Source organism: Anoplopoma fimbria, chromosome 1 (assembly GCF_027596085.1).
Source record: "Anoplopoma fimbria isolate UVic2021 breed Golden Eagle Sablefish chromosome 1, Afim_UVic_2022, whole genome shotgun sequence".
NCBI classification, from domain to species: domain Eukaryota; kingdom Metazoa; phylum Chordata; class Actinopteri; order Perciformes; family Anoplopomatidae; genus Anoplopoma; species Anoplopoma fimbria.
Genome location: NC_072449.1, coordinates 19,360,201 through 19,378,358, shown reverse-complemented (window position 1 = coordinate 19,378,358; position 18,158 = coordinate 19,360,201). Strand labels below are relative to the sequence as shown.

The 18,158-nt window shown below is 41.4% G+C and overlaps 1 protein-coding gene across 2 annotated transcripts; it reads left to right on the top strand.

Annotated features, from left to right (window-relative positions):
- The first annotated feature begins 1,695 nt into the window (after positions 1 to 1,695).
- Positions 1,696 to 16,829, top strand: strn4 (striatin, calmodulin binding protein 4). Of its 2 annotated transcripts, XM_054606536.1 has the most exons (19): positions 1,696 to 1,869; positions 1,949 to 2,283; positions 8,995 to 9,098; positions 9,262 to 9,338; positions 9,475 to 9,553; positions 9,713 to 9,898; positions 10,711 to 10,888; positions 11,012 to 11,168; positions 11,752 to 11,847; positions 12,191 to 12,309; positions 12,415 to 12,590; positions 12,751 to 12,798; positions 12,877 to 12,998; positions 13,091 to 13,258; positions 13,351 to 13,491; positions 13,593 to 13,691; positions 13,782 to 13,868; positions 14,358 to 14,543; positions 15,291 to 16,829. In XM_054606536.1, the coding sequence occupies exons 2-18, from the start codon at positions 1,963 to 1,965 to the stop codon at positions 14,525 to 14,527; spliced, it is 2,328 nt and encodes a 775-aa protein (XP_054462511.1). In that variant the 5' UTR covers positions 1,696 to 1,869; positions 1,949 to 1,962; the 3' UTR covers positions 14,528 to 14,543; positions 15,291 to 16,829. The 2 variants fall into 2 exon arrangements, with proteins under 2 accessions (XP_054462511.1, XP_054462436.1); XM_054606461.1 differs by having other exon boundaries at positions 1,696 to 2,283.
- Positions 16,830 to 18,158: the final 1,329 nt, after the last annotated feature.

Sequence of the window (18,158 nt, the reverse complement as noted above, 5' to 3'; positions counted from 1 at the left end):
AAAATGCAACACAAACAAGTTTTGCACAAAAATTGCAAAAATACTATTGCTGGGTTGAAATGTATTCTTACACTATCGTGTAATCTGCAAAGGGAAAAGTCAACCATACACTGTACTCTACAATATTGTCAATTGGAGACATATCCGGTGAAAATCTCTGCAACAATTATTGCCCAAATTCTATGTATAAAACATTTATAAAAAAATATATATTAGAGATACAGTACCAGTCAAAAGTTTGGACACACCTTTTCATTCAATGGTTTTTCTTTATTTTATTTTTTTTCTACATTGTAGATTAATATTGAAGACATCCAAACTATGAAGGAACACATATGGAATGATGTGGTAAACAAACAAATGCTCAACAAACCAGAATAGGTTTTATATTTTAGATTCTTCAAAGTAATTGAATGAGAAGGTGTGTACAAACTTTTGACTGGTACTGCACAAAAAAGTAAAAAAACGGATTTGAATTTTCATCAGGTTTCTCTTTATAAACAATTGTAAATGTACATGAAGAAAACTTTTGAGATAACATAAATGAAACTTAACCCATGGTAATCTATATTTTCTCATTTTCGTTATTTTAACCAGTAAGACACACATGCATTTATCTAGATAATAATTGCATAATACATTACGTATAGTAAAGGTTCAAGATAGAAAATCAGCTGTACATATGCTGGCGAAATGTATAGTTTCTCAAAGATAACACATAAAATTGCCCACAAACCTCCACATCCTTCATTTTCTGTTCATTCAAGTGTGAAGACTTTATGACATACAGTACCAGTCAAAAGTTTGGACACACCTTCTCATTCAACTACTTTGAAGAATCCAAAATATAAAACATATTCTGGTTTGTTGAGCATTTGTTTGTTTACCACATAATTCCATATGTGTTCCTTCATAGTTTGGATGTCTTCAATATTAATCTACAATGTAGAAAAAAAATAATAATAATAATAAAGAAAAACCATTGAATGAGAAGGTGTGTCCAAACTTTTGACTGATACTGTATTACACACTGTTTTAAGCATTTATAACACATAATAATGACAAATACTTGCCAGATTTTTAAAGTTACATTTCTCCTGAAAAAAAGAGCAAAATAATTTACACAAAGGACATTTTCTGACACATTTATTGAAGAAAAAAGACAAAAAGGACCAGGCGGCCTGTCATAATTATACTACTTAAAGGGTTAATAATGCTTCTGAATGATTAAATTGATTAAATCCAAGAATGTTGTTTTTCAAGTCCAATTGATAAAATATCTGCAATAAAACAGAGATGTGCCTTATATGGCATACAGACACAGGGCCAGACAAAATCACGGTCGACCCGTGGACGGCTTTAGTGGTGGAAACCCCAAACCGGAAACAGAGTTGTGGATACCGCTGGCTTACGTTCCTGTCCTAAAACATCCTTGCTCACAAAATGGCAGGAAACGAATCCCCATAGTGACGCGTTCATTGTGTATTGCAGCAGACATGGCCCTTTATTTGTCACCCACATTGGGCAAATCCAACAGAAAGCAGGAAACAAATCTGGGACGTACAAAATAAGGGTCACAAACATCGTTTTGGGTGTTTTGAGAGGGATACACATTGAATAACCTTACTTCCATGTTGATTTAGATAACGTTTCCAAGTAAGAAGTTATGTTGAATATGCATATCGGGGACTAAATATGCCAGAGTGTTACAACTATGTAACCTGATCGTCGTGCTTTATTTTGAAGGTTTGAAAGCGGAAGTGTAGTATTTTGTTCGCTGAATAGTAATTTAGCTCCGTGCGTGTGAGAAAGGCGATAAAAGAGGGTAGCCTATAGCGAAGTGCTGCTGGGTTGGAAGAAGGGTACGAGGTACTTTTTTTGTTGTTATTATTATTATTATTATTGTTCGTACACTCGGCCCATTGACGCCTCCTTATCCTGGCGAAAGGTTGAACGGTTAAAATGGAGGCGGATAGATCCGGCGGAGGACCAAACCCGAACTCCGGAGGCGGCAGCAGCGGAGCGGGGCGCAACCCGAACGGGCCCAAAGCAGCACCGGGCCCGGCGACATCAGCTGCGGCGACCGGGGTGATGGCAGCAGCAGCAGCCGCCGCAGCAGCAGCAGCAGCCGCCGGGGCCATGCCAGGATCGTCGCAGGCTCGGGAGCTGCAGGACGGGGACTCGGGTATGACGCTTCCTGGGATCCTTCACTTCATCCAGTACGAGTGGGGACGCTTCCAGGCCGAGAAATACCGCTGGGAGGCGGAGAGAGACGAACTCAGGGTAAATGTGTTCATCATTCGGCCTGTTTTTGCAACGTTACGGCCGAATAAAGGCCAGCACGGAGGATGCAGGAGCTGTGTTAGTGGTGCTTTGTGACAGTACACATGCTCTACAATCAATCAGTTTCGGGATTTGCCAAAATGCTAATGAGCTAACATTACACCCTATCATATTGTGTTATTACCAGACAGTACATGACAATGAAGGGACTGTATGACCGACAGCTGATGATTCACTAAAGCCAGACAACCACAGGCTTTAATTAACTGTATTTTCCCATAATGTTAGTGCCTTACCTTTCAAATTACCATGAAATCAGTTACATCCCACTAACAAAATATACTCCAGCAAATAAAAATAGGTAGGTAAACAGAGTCTAGGTGTGGCTACCTTGCAGTGTCTGCTTGATATTGATGCAGGTGAACATCAAAAACATTACTATAAAAGAGATTTTGACATGTATATGGAAGCATTGATTGTAAGTTGACAATCATTGTTTTTTTTTATATCACACAGGGACAAATTGAGTTATTTGTGGCTGTACATTTGAGGTTAAAAGATGTTGACAGTGTCAAACAACTGTGGGGTTCCTTTAAATCGCTGCATTTTTATTATTAGTAATTTGAGCAGTTGTGAAAGTGTAGTTTGAAGTTTAATTCGATTTTTTTCCAAAAAAGAATTGGTACAGTTAGAGAAAGTGATCTTTTCAACACAGACTTTCACCCTCGCAACACCAGACTGCCGGCAGGTTTTGAGTTAAATTACATTTTACTGCATCATTTTCTCGGATAAATTTCGAGAGAAGTGGTTTGTAGTAAAACTGTAGTAAAACAGTATATCTGTGTATCTGGGTGCATTGTATGGAAATCCACATTTCTGCATTAAGGCCTGTATCACTTAAGGATGGAGGGCTCAATGATGTGGGAAATGGACATGGTTGAGTATGTAATGTGGTTGTTTTTATCAGCATCATCCACACTCATTTGACTTAGATGATTGTCAGTTAAGTACCATCCTTTCAAAAACTAAGGCTAACCTTGTAAATCCTGACTAAATGTTAAGAATATGACCTGCCACTACAAACACACATGTGCTGTCTGCCTTTATGTTAGAGGAGTGAGCTTTTGGCATTAAAGTTCATCAATTTGAACACCTGAAACTTTAAGAATAATCTATATAAATGTGAGTCAATGCCATAGAAATGCCCTTAAGCAAGGCATGAGTCCCCTAATGGTGCAGGGTTATTCAGAAACTGACAGCAGAAGACAGAGGTTTTACTATGCAACATTCCTATATGCATATGTGTAACTGTGCAGAGCGTTACTGGGCAAGATTGTGCTTACTCATCAAATTGTTCCAGGATTAGGGCAGGTTAGAAAAACATACGCACATTCAAAGATGTTTTCGCTCTGCGTTTGGAATGAAAAGATGAACAGTTCATCTATTCATTCCTAAACTCAGATGTGGTCGTCTTCTTGTAACCACAGTTTTCTTGTAATTAGGACAAACTATCTTCTGGAGTTCATTAGCTTGAAGAAAACCACAGGAAATTTTCATTGCCTCTCTTCTGTCACTCTGCTTCTCACTTTGCCCCCGACTCTAACCTAGTTATAAATAGTAGCCTTGATAAAATATGGATGAACAATAACAAACTGGTCGTGCTTGCTGCTTTTACAGTCGTGTATGGGAAAGAGCGGGAATGGAAGGTAGAAGCAGTCCATCGCTATGTCCAACATGCCATTAGTGCTTGTTATGGAACTCTGTTTTGCGTGTGCGTATTCCTGCACATGGTCTGGTTTCACGGGTACAATTAGCACCACGTCCTGTGCTGAGAGAATGAGAGGATCGCTGGAGTGCCAGGCTGAAGAATTGACCTAGCTTACATCTTAACACCCACAGGCCACGGGCCTCTGGCTTTTGTTGCCAGGATGCTGGCAGGCCTCTCAACATGCCAGTTAGCATTCGCCCCGGGCCATGTTCTGTGTGTATGCAGCACCGTACTGTACATGTGTCCATCGTCTGCTCACTTGTAGACTACACATGACCTTTTGTGCTTTTATGGCCTGCATAGGGCTAGCAAGGAAGCTGCACGCAAAATCTTAGATACCAGAGGCAGCAAAACCGTCTCCAATATTTGAGATAAACACTCTCATCTTACGACCATGTGACTCTTTGTGCGACGGCGTGGATGTCTGTGTTTGTTGCATAGCATGTCTCTGTGAGACTGTAACACATGTGCTGGCTCTGTGAGTGTGTTTTTGGTGTGAAAGGCCACCTGTGGTATCGTGTCTCTCATGACATGCCAGGAATGACGCCCCCCCCTCTGGGCCAGGTGGGACGTCCCAGCACGACCATGGGACAGGCTGCACAGGGGACAGGTGGTAGTGGCCTCGTCTCTTTGTCCTTCAGTGTATTCTATCAAATTACACTATTACTGCACTGTGTGTGAACAGGCTTGTTTCAGTCTGATCCTCATTATAATTTAATGGACAAACAGACCAAGTCACTCCTCTTATTCTACAGGGAAAAGGGCAGACTTCTACCTGTTACTCTTTGGACTACAGAATTCTCACACCAGCTATTTAATTTTATTAACCATATCAGTAGTTGTGCAGAATAGATTACAGTTGACCCAGATGACATCACTTCCTGTTGAGTATGGCCCAGGGGGCCCCTGAGTACACATCTCTAATTAATAGCTTTGAGCTCTCAGGCATGACACACATATGACATCCATATGTACTGCATTATTACAGTGTGCCTCCCTCCCACCCACGCACACTTGCGAAGCTCCTGTTCTATACGCATTGTTTAAAAAAAAAAAAAGAAGCATTTTTTTTTTTACCTTTTTCTGTACGTCATTCTTTTCCACTGCTTTTATTTCTACATTTCTTTGCCATCGCTTCACTTGAAATCTTGATTATCTTATGATTTTATTCGCCTCTCTTATTCAAAACATTCATGACACGCAGTATTTTTGCTTATCAAGCATCTTCTAATCAAACATAGGCAGCAAGCCCAACTTTCTAGGATGTCATTCTCTAGCTAAATATCACACACACACACACACACACACACACACACACACACACACACACACACACACACACACGTGCATACAAACACACACGCGCACTCACACACAGCACTCTCTGACACGCTCCACCAAAGCACACTGTCCCAGAAAAGTTTATATTGCTCTACTTGTTGGCTCACGGATTCTCTCATGGGGATGAAGGGACATGAAGATGGAGGGTGGCCAGTGGAGGAGGAAAGCTGCCCTTGACCCTGTTCTGCAGCCTGTAGAAAGGGACTGGCAGAAAGGGCTAAATGTGTCAGCTCTCCATGTTACAACAAAGTCTGGAAAGGTCAGCAGCAGTTAGCCACACTGAGGAAAACCCACCCACAGGAAAGAGAGCTCAGATGGGACAACAGGTTTGCTCCCTACAAGGTTCCTTTGTACTTTGTTAGTTTTGTTTGTTTACCAGCATAATACAAAGAAAAGGACCACAGTGTCAATGTCAGCATGCTCCTCGACATACAGGTTGGTTTTAAACAGGGATCAATACTTTTTACTGGAGTACAACTTTCTTTATAAATACTGAGATGTCTTTCGACCTGCCTGTCCATATTAGCTCTTATTTAATGTGTCAGTTTCTCGATAAGACCACCTTTATATGCTGATGAATGGACTGCCCTGTCTCACCTCTGTTGGCTGAGGTCCCACGCACGATTAAAAACAAGCATGTCCCAATCTGAACCAGACAAAGGGCAGAATAATATCGACCAGTGGAAAAAAAAAAAAACAAAGGTGTGTATTCAAAATACCACATACAGTTTGTTAATGTATTCACACACCTTGGTGGGAGCTGTAATAGAACCCTATTTTAACCTCAAGCTAATCTACTGAAAGATGCATTTCTTCCCTACAACAGCCAATGTGTGCTGTGGGAAATGAATCTACTCTGACATCCTATTTTACCCACTGAACCCCATTCCACTTACTGTAGAAGAAAAAGAGCAAGTAAAACCAGGTCAGAGACAAATAATGAGCAGTTAAGTAATAGATTGAGCAAGAATGGCACCAGGCAATAACCCCTTTGACACACTAATCCCTCTGTTTTGGCTACCTTTATGTATCTGGAAAAGGCAGCTCTAACAGTGTGCGCTCATTGTTAGTTTTTTCTGAGGTTTTGTGTGCTACGTGGAACCTGTCCTTCTAGGAACACAGTTGTGTGACACTGGCAGACAGAGAGTGTGATGGTTATCTCTGCGCGAGAGCAGGTTGTAGCTCGTCTGTGTGTGTGAGTAGGAGAAGAAACGCGTGCCCTGCCCCTGAAAGAAGAAGTACACACATTCCTTTTAGAGGGGGAAATTACGGAGCACTTTGCTGATTCGAATAATTTAGTTCAAAGAGCTTGTATAGTCTCCATCTACTGACTTTGTTTGTTTGAGTTTAGTAATGGAATCACTGTTGTACACATCAGTAAATGATCGATCACTGTTCACACTAGGGTTGGTTCAAGCTTGTTTTTTTCAGTTCAGTACAATTTAGGCCTACATAGGGACTGTTTACATGAACTCGGCATCCACCTATCTGCAGCTAGTTGTTGTCACACCGTGATTTGTAGTCATGGTCTGGCTGTACGTTTTTTTAAAGAGAACTGTGTAGCGATGCTGACAATGTTGTTTTTTTACACACTAGAAAGCAGCCAAGTCATCACACAGGATTCTGTGTTAAGGGTTTGTTTATTTGTGTACAGAGGACATCATGTTCCACTTTGGCCCTTCTTCGTACCCAAGTTAGCTCTACTTGATCCACAGCAGGCCACAGTATCAGCACAGTTCTTTGTCATTATTCTGGATGCTAGGTCAACCTTGGTTGTTAACCTTATTTTGCCATTTCCTTTCGAAAATGTTATTTTAATGTGAGCTAGAGTGTTCCATTTGTTGTCCATTTATAGTACCCAGTATAAAATGTACATGCTAGTTTCTGATGTCTAAATCCCTCACATTATGAAACTCTATTTTAGCATATTAAGCATTTACATTTGATTCTGTTGCAGTGAAACAAGAGTTTCTACCATTACAAAACAAAACAACTACGTAATTACTACTCCTGTGCAGCCGGAAAAATCTCAGCTAACTAGCTGCTGTAGCTAACCATTTGCTAGCTGCTCTTTCAACCACATAACCACAGCAAATTACATGTTATTATATAGCTGTTTATACAAGTCTAAGCTGATTCTTGTGTTTCACTGGTCCCCCTGGCTTGTTAAATAAATGCACGCTTTGCTTTTCAACCTTTCCTTTTAGTCCTCCTCATACATAAACACTGTTAATTAATTAATTATTATTAATTACTAGAATTAACTTATTTTAAAAACTGAACTGCATATGTGTATTTCATAACCTCTTTGGACATGCCTGCAGTGTTGACATGCTAGCTTTGACAATTATCTCCAAAATTCTCAGATAAGCATTTAAAATCACGTTGTACTAATCAGGATTACTCAGCAGCAGCAGCAGCAGCAGCAGCAGCAGCAGCAGCAGCAGTAGTAAGGTTTGCTTGGCAGATTATCTTGTGCTCCACTCGCCCTCCTAGCTGGCTACATGACTTTGTGTTTGTGTGTGTGTGCACTTTCCCAGATGATTGACTACCCTCTCAAGTAGACCGAGTGCCTACCCCATGAGATGGTGTTTTTAGACTGTTCCAGTTTTACGGAACTGCCTATATATGTGTGTGTAAGAGCAGACTCATGGACACAGATAGGGACGTGCAGAGGAGAAATGTACTGTAAAACAACAGTCATTATTGCTCCAGCACCGCTTGGCACGGACAGAGACAGAAAGGGTGACAATGCAAAACTGTTGTGCCTACAGTCACCTGCATGCAAATCCTGAGATTAGAATCAGGGGAAGGCTTTTTTAACCTATTTCTAACTGGGAACAGAGTTGTTGTTTTGTTGTTTTTCTCCTCCCAATAGAGGGCAGGGTGTTTGTTGCCTGGTGTGAACCACAGTTTTGCTAAAAGACTGCCTACTGTGAAGCATCACTTGGTGCAAAACATAGCTTGATAATTATGATACAAACCTTTCTCATCAGTCAAGTCTTTGTCAAGTCTTGCCATATGATGCCTAACCCAAGGGAAGACAGTGTCTAAAGATAGCACTTGTCAAATCCTGAACGTGTTGTGACCGTGCATTCTCTCACTATCTCATTTATTTCTTTGATTGTTTGCCATATTGCAAGAATGGGCAGTGAACATCTCTTTCCTTAAGGTAAGAGTTTTCTTAGCTCAGTTGAGGAAGGAAAATGAGAAGGGAACCACACAAAGGAAGGATGTGTCTTAAAAGAGGGTATTTGAATTTGGCCGGTGTGCGTCTTGTTTTTCCTCCTCTGCAGATGCGCACTGAGGCCTTCGGTTAGGAGAAGTTAAAAATAAGAGCTCTGTTCCACAACCCTCTACTTATTCCTCAGGGTTCTCAGAAGTCATGTTTGCTATGCTTGTCACATCGAACTTTTTTCATTCACGGTCTCTGCTTCTGATCTCTGTTGATATCAAATGCTTTTCTAGCTTTAATTGAGACAGCACTTGCTGCAGTTATGGTGTCAATATAAATTGATTTTGCTATCGTATACGCTTGTGAGTGTGTTTTCCTTTTTTCGAAGGAACTTTGTGATCCTTACCATCCTGTATGTGTGTTTCAGGCTCAGGTGGCATTCCTACAGGGTGAGAGGAAAGGGCAGGAGAACATGAAACAGGACCTGGTGAGGCGGATCAAGATGCTGGAGTACGCCCTCAAACAAGAGAGGTAAAACAAATGACAGGAAACTCCTTTGTGTGCCAATGTCTGTTTCTTACTCAGCCCTCTGTCATCATGTGTTGCATGCTGAAGGAATAGTGATTTGATAGTGAAAGGTTTTCCTATATTTGCCTGTAACGCTGCCCTCGTGTGGTAATTTGTGGGGTTGCAGGGCCAAGCATCAGAAACTGAAGACAGGAAATGACCAGAGTCCCGGAGACAAGAAACCCGAGACAGAAGCAGACAAAGGTATGTTTAACCAAGCCCTTATACACACTGTTACTGCTGCTGTTACTTTAAGAGCAACTCGAAATGTCTGCTTTTGTTTTTCTTGTATGCTCTGGCATTGCTGTTGCATTGCTATTGACCAATCTGTTTTCTGTAGTTCCCAATGGGCCGGCTGAGTCAGACTCTGAGCCAGCCAATCAGATGTCCTGGAAGGAGGGACGTCAGCTACTACGCAAGTAAGTCCTCTGTTTCAACAACCCCTTTTTATTTCAGTACCATACTTATGTGTTCCATCACTACTTTATCACTGGTGTTTCACTTGTTATCTAGACTAGAATGATTGATTTATATGTGTGTAGATATTAATTAACGTGTTCTTTTTCCTGTGAATGTAGATATCTTGAAGAAGTGGGTTACTCAGACACCATCCTGGACATGCGATCTAAGCGCGTGCGCTCGTTGCTCGGGCGGAGCAGCCCCGAGGCCAACGGGCCTCCACCCAGTGAAACCTGTCCTGAGCCAGAGCCCCGGGCAGGTGGAGAGTCGTTGTTGGTCAGACAAATAGAGGAACAAATCAAAAGGTGAGATTGTGGAGGCTGACAGGCTCTCTCTGCTGTTGCTCCACTTCTCAGAATAGTGGAGACACCCACAGTTTGCAACACAAGTCCCGAATCATGCCACTTCATATGGCATTTTCATTGTTTTTAGTTTTTTGTTCTCTTGAATAAATAACTTTACAATTATAACTCCCCATACTTGCAAGTGCTATAAAAAATTTTACACCAAGTTTTTCCCCCTAAAAATGTAATAATGGTCATGCAGTTCTTTTGCTGCCAAATGTTAACACCATAGGCTTTTAGTCTCATGCCACCCTTTATGGTCATGGCCTAATGTACACATCATGACATAATCTGATTATCTATTCACAGACATGAACTTGATATATTATGTTCGGCTCATTTAGGCCATTTCAGTGCAAAAGGTAGTGCACACACCGCACCGTCTAGAAAGGGTTCTCTTCTTAAGAACATCTGACAAAGACGCAGTTGTGTACCTGTCATTGCATGGAAAATACTGTATATGTACCTGTCAGGCAGGTAAATATGAAATGTTTCTGAAATGAATTATCAAAATGTTGATCTTTAACTAGGACAGTAAACGAAGCACACGCGCATCCATAAAACGCATCGTTGTTGCACTCATAAAACCTTTTTTAAATCATAAAAAATAGCTTTACTGTAATGTAGACTACCGTGGCCAAAGTTCCTAAAATATGGTATTATATAAGTATAATTGAGGTCGTCCTGCCTCCCTCTGCAAGGTTTTGACCTAAATAATATATTTTTTCCCTTATTAACTGGAGTGGAGAGAATAATTGTCTGTGCATTTGTAGGAACGCGGGCAAGGAAAGCTCTAAGGAACGTCTGGGCGGCTCGGTGCTCGATAAGATCCCCTTCCTGCATGGCTGTGAGGACGACGATGAAGACGACAGTGACGAGGAGGACGACTTCCAAGGCATGGCCACTGACTGCATGGATGGACCGCGAAAGAACAAGAAGTCTCGTGTAAAGGTACGATCAGCGATTAGGAATTAAATATGGAAAGATGACTCAAATTGAATGACTAAACCCGCAAACTTTATTCACGACCAATCACATAGTTAACCCTCTTCTCTGCTGTGCTCTCATGTCCAGATGGGTTCGGAGCCCATGACCACAGACCTGGACCCAGAGGACGAGGAGGACGAAGACGACTCGGAAGACGCCCTCAGTGAATTTGACTTCCTGGGCTCGGGGGAGGATGGGGAGGGGGCGGGAGAGGCCCGGATCTCGGGGGACGGACGGGAGTTAGGTATGCTGTTGCCTTAGCAACATCATCAGCACAGCACCGCCAGAATCACTGCCACAAGTGTATCTGTCTTTTTTGCTCCTCCCCCCCACCCCCTCCCTGCTCACCTTTTTATCTTTTACTTCTCATTGTGTCCTGGCATCTCTTCTTGTCAATAAAACCAACCTCTTTTCCCAACCACCTGTCTCTCTGTCCTGTTTCACGCGCTGTCAGTCTGTGACTCTTTAGAGCTGTGTAGCTGTCATCTCTGTCTGTAGATGTATTTTCTGTGGTGCGGGGGTCATTTCAAAGGTTGTCACGCATGTTGCCTTCTCTTTTTATACGTCCACATTTCATTCTCTGAGTCATATTTACACTGTAACGCTGTGCTCTTATTGATTTCGCCCTCTCACATTAATGTATCATTTTTTTTTTTTTAAATCGTATGAGTGTATGTTTTGTATTTGAAGAATGAAGTCTATCTTTTTGCCTACGTCCGTCTACATCCGTCTGTCTCTCATCTGTCTGTCTGCTGGCCTCTCCAACCTTCCTCCGAACCCTCTGCATGACTGGATGTTTTGTGTCTCTCTCCTCTTGCCGGGTTCAGAGAACCGCAGGAACAAGTTACAAGGCATGATGTCGGACTTCCCCCCTAAACCCACCCCGCCTCCCTCTGTATCAGGCCAGGCTCGCCCCGGGGAAGGTAAGACTCCCCCTACCTCTTATGCCCCATCGAAAACCGTAGACTATCCTCTACTATCCTACACGCATTATTGTAGCTTAGACGTTAAACCTCAACATTTTGGAAGATGTCTTGTCTAAGTTTTTTTGTTAATTGTTAAAGCCTGCGGTGTTAACTTACAAAACTGCTCCTACACCTATAAATATTTCCTCTGATACACAGAGTGGGAGTAAGGAAACAAGATGAATGATGCTAGGAAGATATAAGATTCATTGCTCTATTTTCATTCTCTTCATCTCAGCCTGTATTTATAGGACCATAATGTTTTGTGCAACTCTTGTGCATTTTCACCTCCAACCTGCAGGTGGCGCCCTGGGTTTTTCCTCTGACGTCTTCATTATGGATGCCGTTGGAGGAGGAGACATGAACCTGGGTGAACTGGCTGATCTCACCGTTGCCAATGACAACGATCTCTCCATGGATGTAATAACACATTTGTTCTGGTCGATACACAGGATGTAATCCAACGTGCATGTGCACACTATGTGTGAATGTTGACTCTTTCTTTTTAAATGTGTGTCCCGTCAGATGCAAGATAACAGAGATGAGTTTAAGAAGACATGGAACCCCCGTTTCACACTACGCAGCCACTTTGATGCCATCCGCGCATTGACCTTTCACCCCAGTCAGGCGGTGCTGCTCACAGCCTCTGAGGACGGCACACTAAAACTGTGGAACCTCAACAAGTCCATGCACTCTAAAAAGTAAGAATGCATAGATCCACAGGGGGTGAAGAAAGTTTATATAACACTTTTTATACTTACAACTCACTCCAAAGGCTTTCTGAGCAACAGTAAGACAGATAACCTACAAGTGTAAAAGCAAAGATAAGAAGCAATTTTAAAAGATTGCCTCCCTTCACAGGAACGCAGCGTTGGATGTTGAGCCCATCTACACATTTAGAGCACACAGGTGAGTTGAGTACAAATCTAAATCCATACCATACACCGATGCAGTGCAACCACTGACGCCTCTCCTGTTTATGTCCAGTGGAGCTGTTCTGTCGCTGACCATGGGAGAGGACGGAGAATCCTGCTACAGCGGGGGACTAGATGGGACTGTCAGATGTTGGAAGATGCCAGACCTCAATGTGGATCCTTATGATAATTATGGTCAGTCATTATCAACTGCAGAGTGATGATGTTTTTCAAATTTAGAAGTGTATTCCTTTTTTTTTTTTTAATATGTACGCTTGTCCATGCAGATCCCGGCATCGAGAGCAGTGTACTAGCCGGCCACGAGGACAGCGTGTGGGGTTTAACTTACTCGGCAGTTCTCCATCGACTCGCCTCATGCTCAGCCGATGGCACCATTCGCATCTGGGACCCTCAGAACTCTGCCCCCTGCCTGTCTGTCTTCAATAAGGAGAGAGGTAGGCGTCTGTGTTGAGTGTGAAGACGTGCTTTTTGAGCTTTTGTTTTGCGTCCACGCCTCACAACTTGATCATCTCCCGTCTTCTCCCAGAGCACGGAACACCCACCTCAGTAGCCTTTGTGGCCACTGACCCCAACCAGGTGGTGGTGTCATTCGACGTGGGTGACACGCTGCTCTACGACCTCAACACGGAGCAGAGCATCACCACGCTAGAGACACAGACCAAGGATGGTATGTTCTGGAAACTTTCTTGTAACCCGCTTTGAGATAAGTTAAAAAATAAATAGGGGAGTAGAAAAAAAACAGATGGAGTTGTTTGTCTTCCTTTACAGGCAGTGAGCTGATCAACCGTGTGGTCAGTCACCCATCTGAGCCCATCTCCATCACTGCACATGAGAACCGCACCATCCGCTTCCTAGACAACAAGACAGGTATGTGAATGTCTTTTATTTGTACTGGTTCCCTGTGCATTTCTGGATTGTGAATGCACCTAAATAAGCTTGTTTTGTGTGTTCATACAGGTAAAGTTGTCCACTCAATGGTGGCTCACCTGGATGCGGTCACCTGTCTCACTACAGACCCTAAAGGCACTTACCTCATCTCTGGCAGTGAGTACCACTCAGCTTTACTGTGTCCTTATTTAGCTGAACATCTTAGAGTCGAGCTTCCTCTCTGGGATAAATTTACAATCTGTATCATTTTCAAAATACTATAAACTCTATTTTCTTATAACCTCCTTGTACCCAGAGAGAGATTTGAATGCTAAAAGTTTCTCACAAGTGGGTATTTTTTAGTTGATTGATAAATAAGTAATTGGAATTTTAAGTTTTCAATGGTAAAGTTTTTATTTTGGTAATGTAAAGAAAGTACCTAGTAATACACCATCTACTATACTTCATCAAACTCATGTTTAGAAACAATCAGAACGCCTCAATTAGTAGTCCCTCTTAAATCACACTATAATGTGTTGCATAAGAAGTTGTGCTTTAAGTCTAGCTTTTAAAACAATTAAAAGGATTCCTTTACATTACACTGCGAAGTGGTCTTTGCCCCTCCTAACATTGTCTTTTTTTCCACCCACTCTCTGCCCCCTGCAGGCCACGACTGTTCGGTGCGCCTGTGGATGCTGGACAACAGGACGTGCGTGCAGGAGATCACAGCTCACAGGAAGAAGCACGACGAGGCCATCCATGACGTGGCCTTCCACTCTTCACAGCCCTTCATCGCCAGCGCCGGCGCAGATGCACTTGCCAAGATATTTGTCTGACAGCGCTGTCGTCAAGGTGAGATGGGGGTCACGTTTTTGACAGAAAGCCTGTATTGCAAAATGGGCGTGTGGAGTTTGATAGCGGGACATTTACAGGCAATGGAGGGTTGAACGAAAATCTTTTAAGTTGCATTTTTCGAATTGTAAAACTAGGAATTTAAGTCAGGACATCTCTGCCTCTGTTACTTCTCCTTTGACCATTCATTTTCAAACCCTGTCCCCCCAAATCCTTTATTTTTATGAAAGTGCAATACTAAATTAAGTGTGGAGAACACTTTAAATCTGTCTATGAGTAAAGTGTTAAATATAGATTTTTTTTTTTTAAGTCGTTCCCCCAAGTCTCTTTTGTATCTCATAACATATGGATAGCCTGAATTTCTTTGTAAATCTACAGTGGACCGTAGCCTGAATTTCTTTGTAAATCTACAGTGGACCGTAGCAAATTCCCCCTTTCACAGAATTATTATTTTTTTTTTTTGAGAATCCATTGAGCTTCACAAAAGGACTTAAAATCTAGATCTTTGTTGAATCCTCTCTGCCTTAAAATGTCAAATTTAGGAATCTTGAAAGGCTACTTTTCCCCCACTTTAAAATATTCCATTAGCCTCCAAATCTAATTTGCCTTCTTTTTTGTTTCTCTGTGTGACTTGTATCTCTTAATTACCAAACCGGGTATCTTTTTAAATTACAGATGGGCATATGTCAGTGTAATGAGTACATTTGACAGCTGTTGGTCTAACTTTGTTTGTTTCTTCCTTTACAGTCCTACAAAAACAACTGGGCCAATAGAGATGAAGACTACAGTGGACAAATTTCACCTGCTTACACACACTAACACACGCACACACACACACTTGTCCTGCACCCCACTGGTTGGGTCATCCCCACAGGACATCACCTCCTCTCCACTCTCCACTCTTCTCTGATGCCTCAGTGACTTCTTGTAATACTAATCACACTGCTTTTTTATAAAACCCCCGCTGCTCCTTTTTCGAATAATCATATTTGGAGAAACACTTTTCTACACTACGATATTCTGTTCTGCTTTTTTTTCATTCTAACAACACTTATGACAAACCACCGTGTGCGTTTGCGCGTGTGTGTGTGTTTTTGTGTGCTTGAACTGCTGACACACTACTCACACGGAGAACCCACCAAGGAAACGCTCGCTCTGCACAGCACATACGATGCACCAATGCATGCATTTCAGTTAAGATCTTAATTTAACACATTGTTTGTGGCTAACATACATACGTAGACGAGACTGATAACAGTTATCTTTCCCAGTGTCGGCAGACAACATCTGAACAACCTCTTCATTGGGAATCAATGTATTACATTCCAAAGACTCCAGGTAGAGTGTGTGTGTGGTGTCGTATTCAGGGTTGGAGAATGTTAACTAAGTTGTGTGTGTGATGTGAGGAACCATCGGACAGTTGCTAGCCAGTGTTGAACAAATAGCTTTAATTTCAACTCAATGGCCAAGTCTCATTGTATGTATGAGTATTATAATGTCCCCATGGTTCCTGAGATAAAATGTCACTCTGCTGTACAAGATGAATGAACATATTTTCACAATCATGGTCCATTTCCACAAATGTACAGTTTGAACTCTGTAGACTGATCCTCTTACGACACATTAAACAGCTGAAGGTAGATATCGCGAGAGTGCAGTTAAAGTCAGTTGACCTGCAGAGGTAGCGAGGCCAGGCTATATGCTCTCAACAAATGACACAGATTGTGTCATTTGGTGCTTTTTACTGTACAGAAGAGTGTGCGTGTGTTCGTATATGCACTAGTTAAATCACGGTGCTATGAGAGACCTTGTCAGTCTTGAGTCAGAATCAGGGACCAGTTTTGTGTGTACGTGTGAGAGAGAGAGAGAGAGAGAGAGACTGTGTTTCTCACTCATCGGGCTATAAAGTGAGTCTGCTTTTTAAATGACATCTCATTGGTTAATCATTTCAATAGCTGTGGTCACATTTCAGAATGAACCATTAACGTCTCATTAGATAGATGTGAATAGCGTTGCCATTGATCGTTTGAGGAATGTACAGAGCTGATGGGGATTATTTTACAGTGAGTACCACTTGGACTGAAAGCGTTTCCTCAGATGAGAGCTGTTCAGATTGTCTTTTTCATTTCATCTTGGAAGTCAGTGCCAGTTTGTAGACGTTGATAGGTTCTGGCTTGTTGTTATTTATTCAGGCTTTCCAAAAAACAAAAGAAAAGAAAAAAGCTTGACATTAACTACACTTGTAATTTGAGGTGAGGTTCCCTTGCCTATTTCTTTTTTTTTTTTTTTTTTTTTTTTTTTTTTTTTTTTTTTTTTTTTTTTTTTTTTTAACGTGCATCAGTTGCACAGTAGCACATTACCCAGTGAGCTAATGATGTGAAGCTGGACTCCTCTTTCTGAAGAGGAGGGAGAAATGGGAGAAAGAAAAGGAAGAGAGTTCTTTTGTCATTTCAGAAAAGTAAAAAAATAGAAGAAAGAATTGATTAAATATGTTTGGGTATCAGTTGTTATTAGTAACATGACTCAGCACCTCATCTGTCTTGCTGATCCCTTATGGTTCTGTTATTTTGAGCATTATCCAGAGAACATTTGGCTTAGTTGGAACATTGTTCCTTTGAGACACCTCACATCCATCTCTGTCTGTCTCCTGCATCTCTTCTGACCTGACTTGAAGATACTTGACTGGTAATTGTATAGTATTACCTTCAGAAGACAGATTAAATCTGGTGTTCAAGCAGTTTAAGGGGACCCTTCACCTCTTTAAGAATACAGGGTCATACTGGGGGTCAGAGGTCAGATCTAAGGTTTCAAAGTAACCTGGATGCAAACACTGCTTTCCTGATCACTGTGGACACTAGCATTCATAGTTCAGATTTTTTTTTTTTTCTGAAACAGGATGGTAGATTGTTCCGGACGCAACTACATTATTGTACTGCTGCTGGACATAACATCCTGTTATCACATTTAACTACTATTTGGCTCCACTTTGCACTACATTTAATTGTGGATGCTTGTGGTGAGAAGTGGTTACAGACAGGGTGCAGAAATAATGGTTTGCAAGTATTTTTTAACACAATCTGGAGTAAATACTACAAGGCGGAAACTGCTGTGGCTAGCAGTTATTTGATAGCGAGAGTTAATGACTCTTATTGAGAATACAGACTAATCAGTATGACACATCAAAAAAGAAATTGAAACAGAGGTTGTAAATGATGACTAGAAATGCCATTATGTGCTGTAAATGTCCATCATTTCCTTGTTTTCTTTCTTGCATTTTGTTTCTTTGATTTTGAATATGATTATTAAGATGTAAGAATACTGTAGTATCATAAGTGAATCATTCTTCCTTGATAGGCATAGAACTTGCTTGTGATTGATATTGGCAATGTATAACTTGTAAAAAAGAAAACAATTAAAAAACATGAAAAATGACAAAAAAACGTCAACAAAAAAAATCTGTTACCAGTCAGAGGCCAAGGTAAAGGACTCTCATTTCTTTGTGTTTTTATTTTTTTATTAGCAATTTATCACTGTGTGATATTTTGTACATCATATTAAGCTGTATTCAAACGATATCCTCTAACTACAAGCGATAAGAGACCTGCTTTTTATTAA

Excerpts from the sequence above, each read along its gene's own strand:
- strn4 (XM_054606536.1), top strand. The coding sequence starts at position 1,963 with ATGGAGGCGGATAGATCCGGCGGAGGACCAAACCCGAACTCCGGAGGC. Across the intron at positions 12,999-13,090 it reads GGATCCTTATGATAATTATG|ATCCCGGCATCGAGAGCAGT; the intron begins GTCAGTCATTAT and ends TTGTCCATGCAG. Across the intron at positions 13,259-13,350 it reads TGTCTTCAATAAGGAGAGAG|AGCACGGAACACCCACCTCA; the intron begins GTAGGCGTCTGT and ends GTCTTCTCCCAG.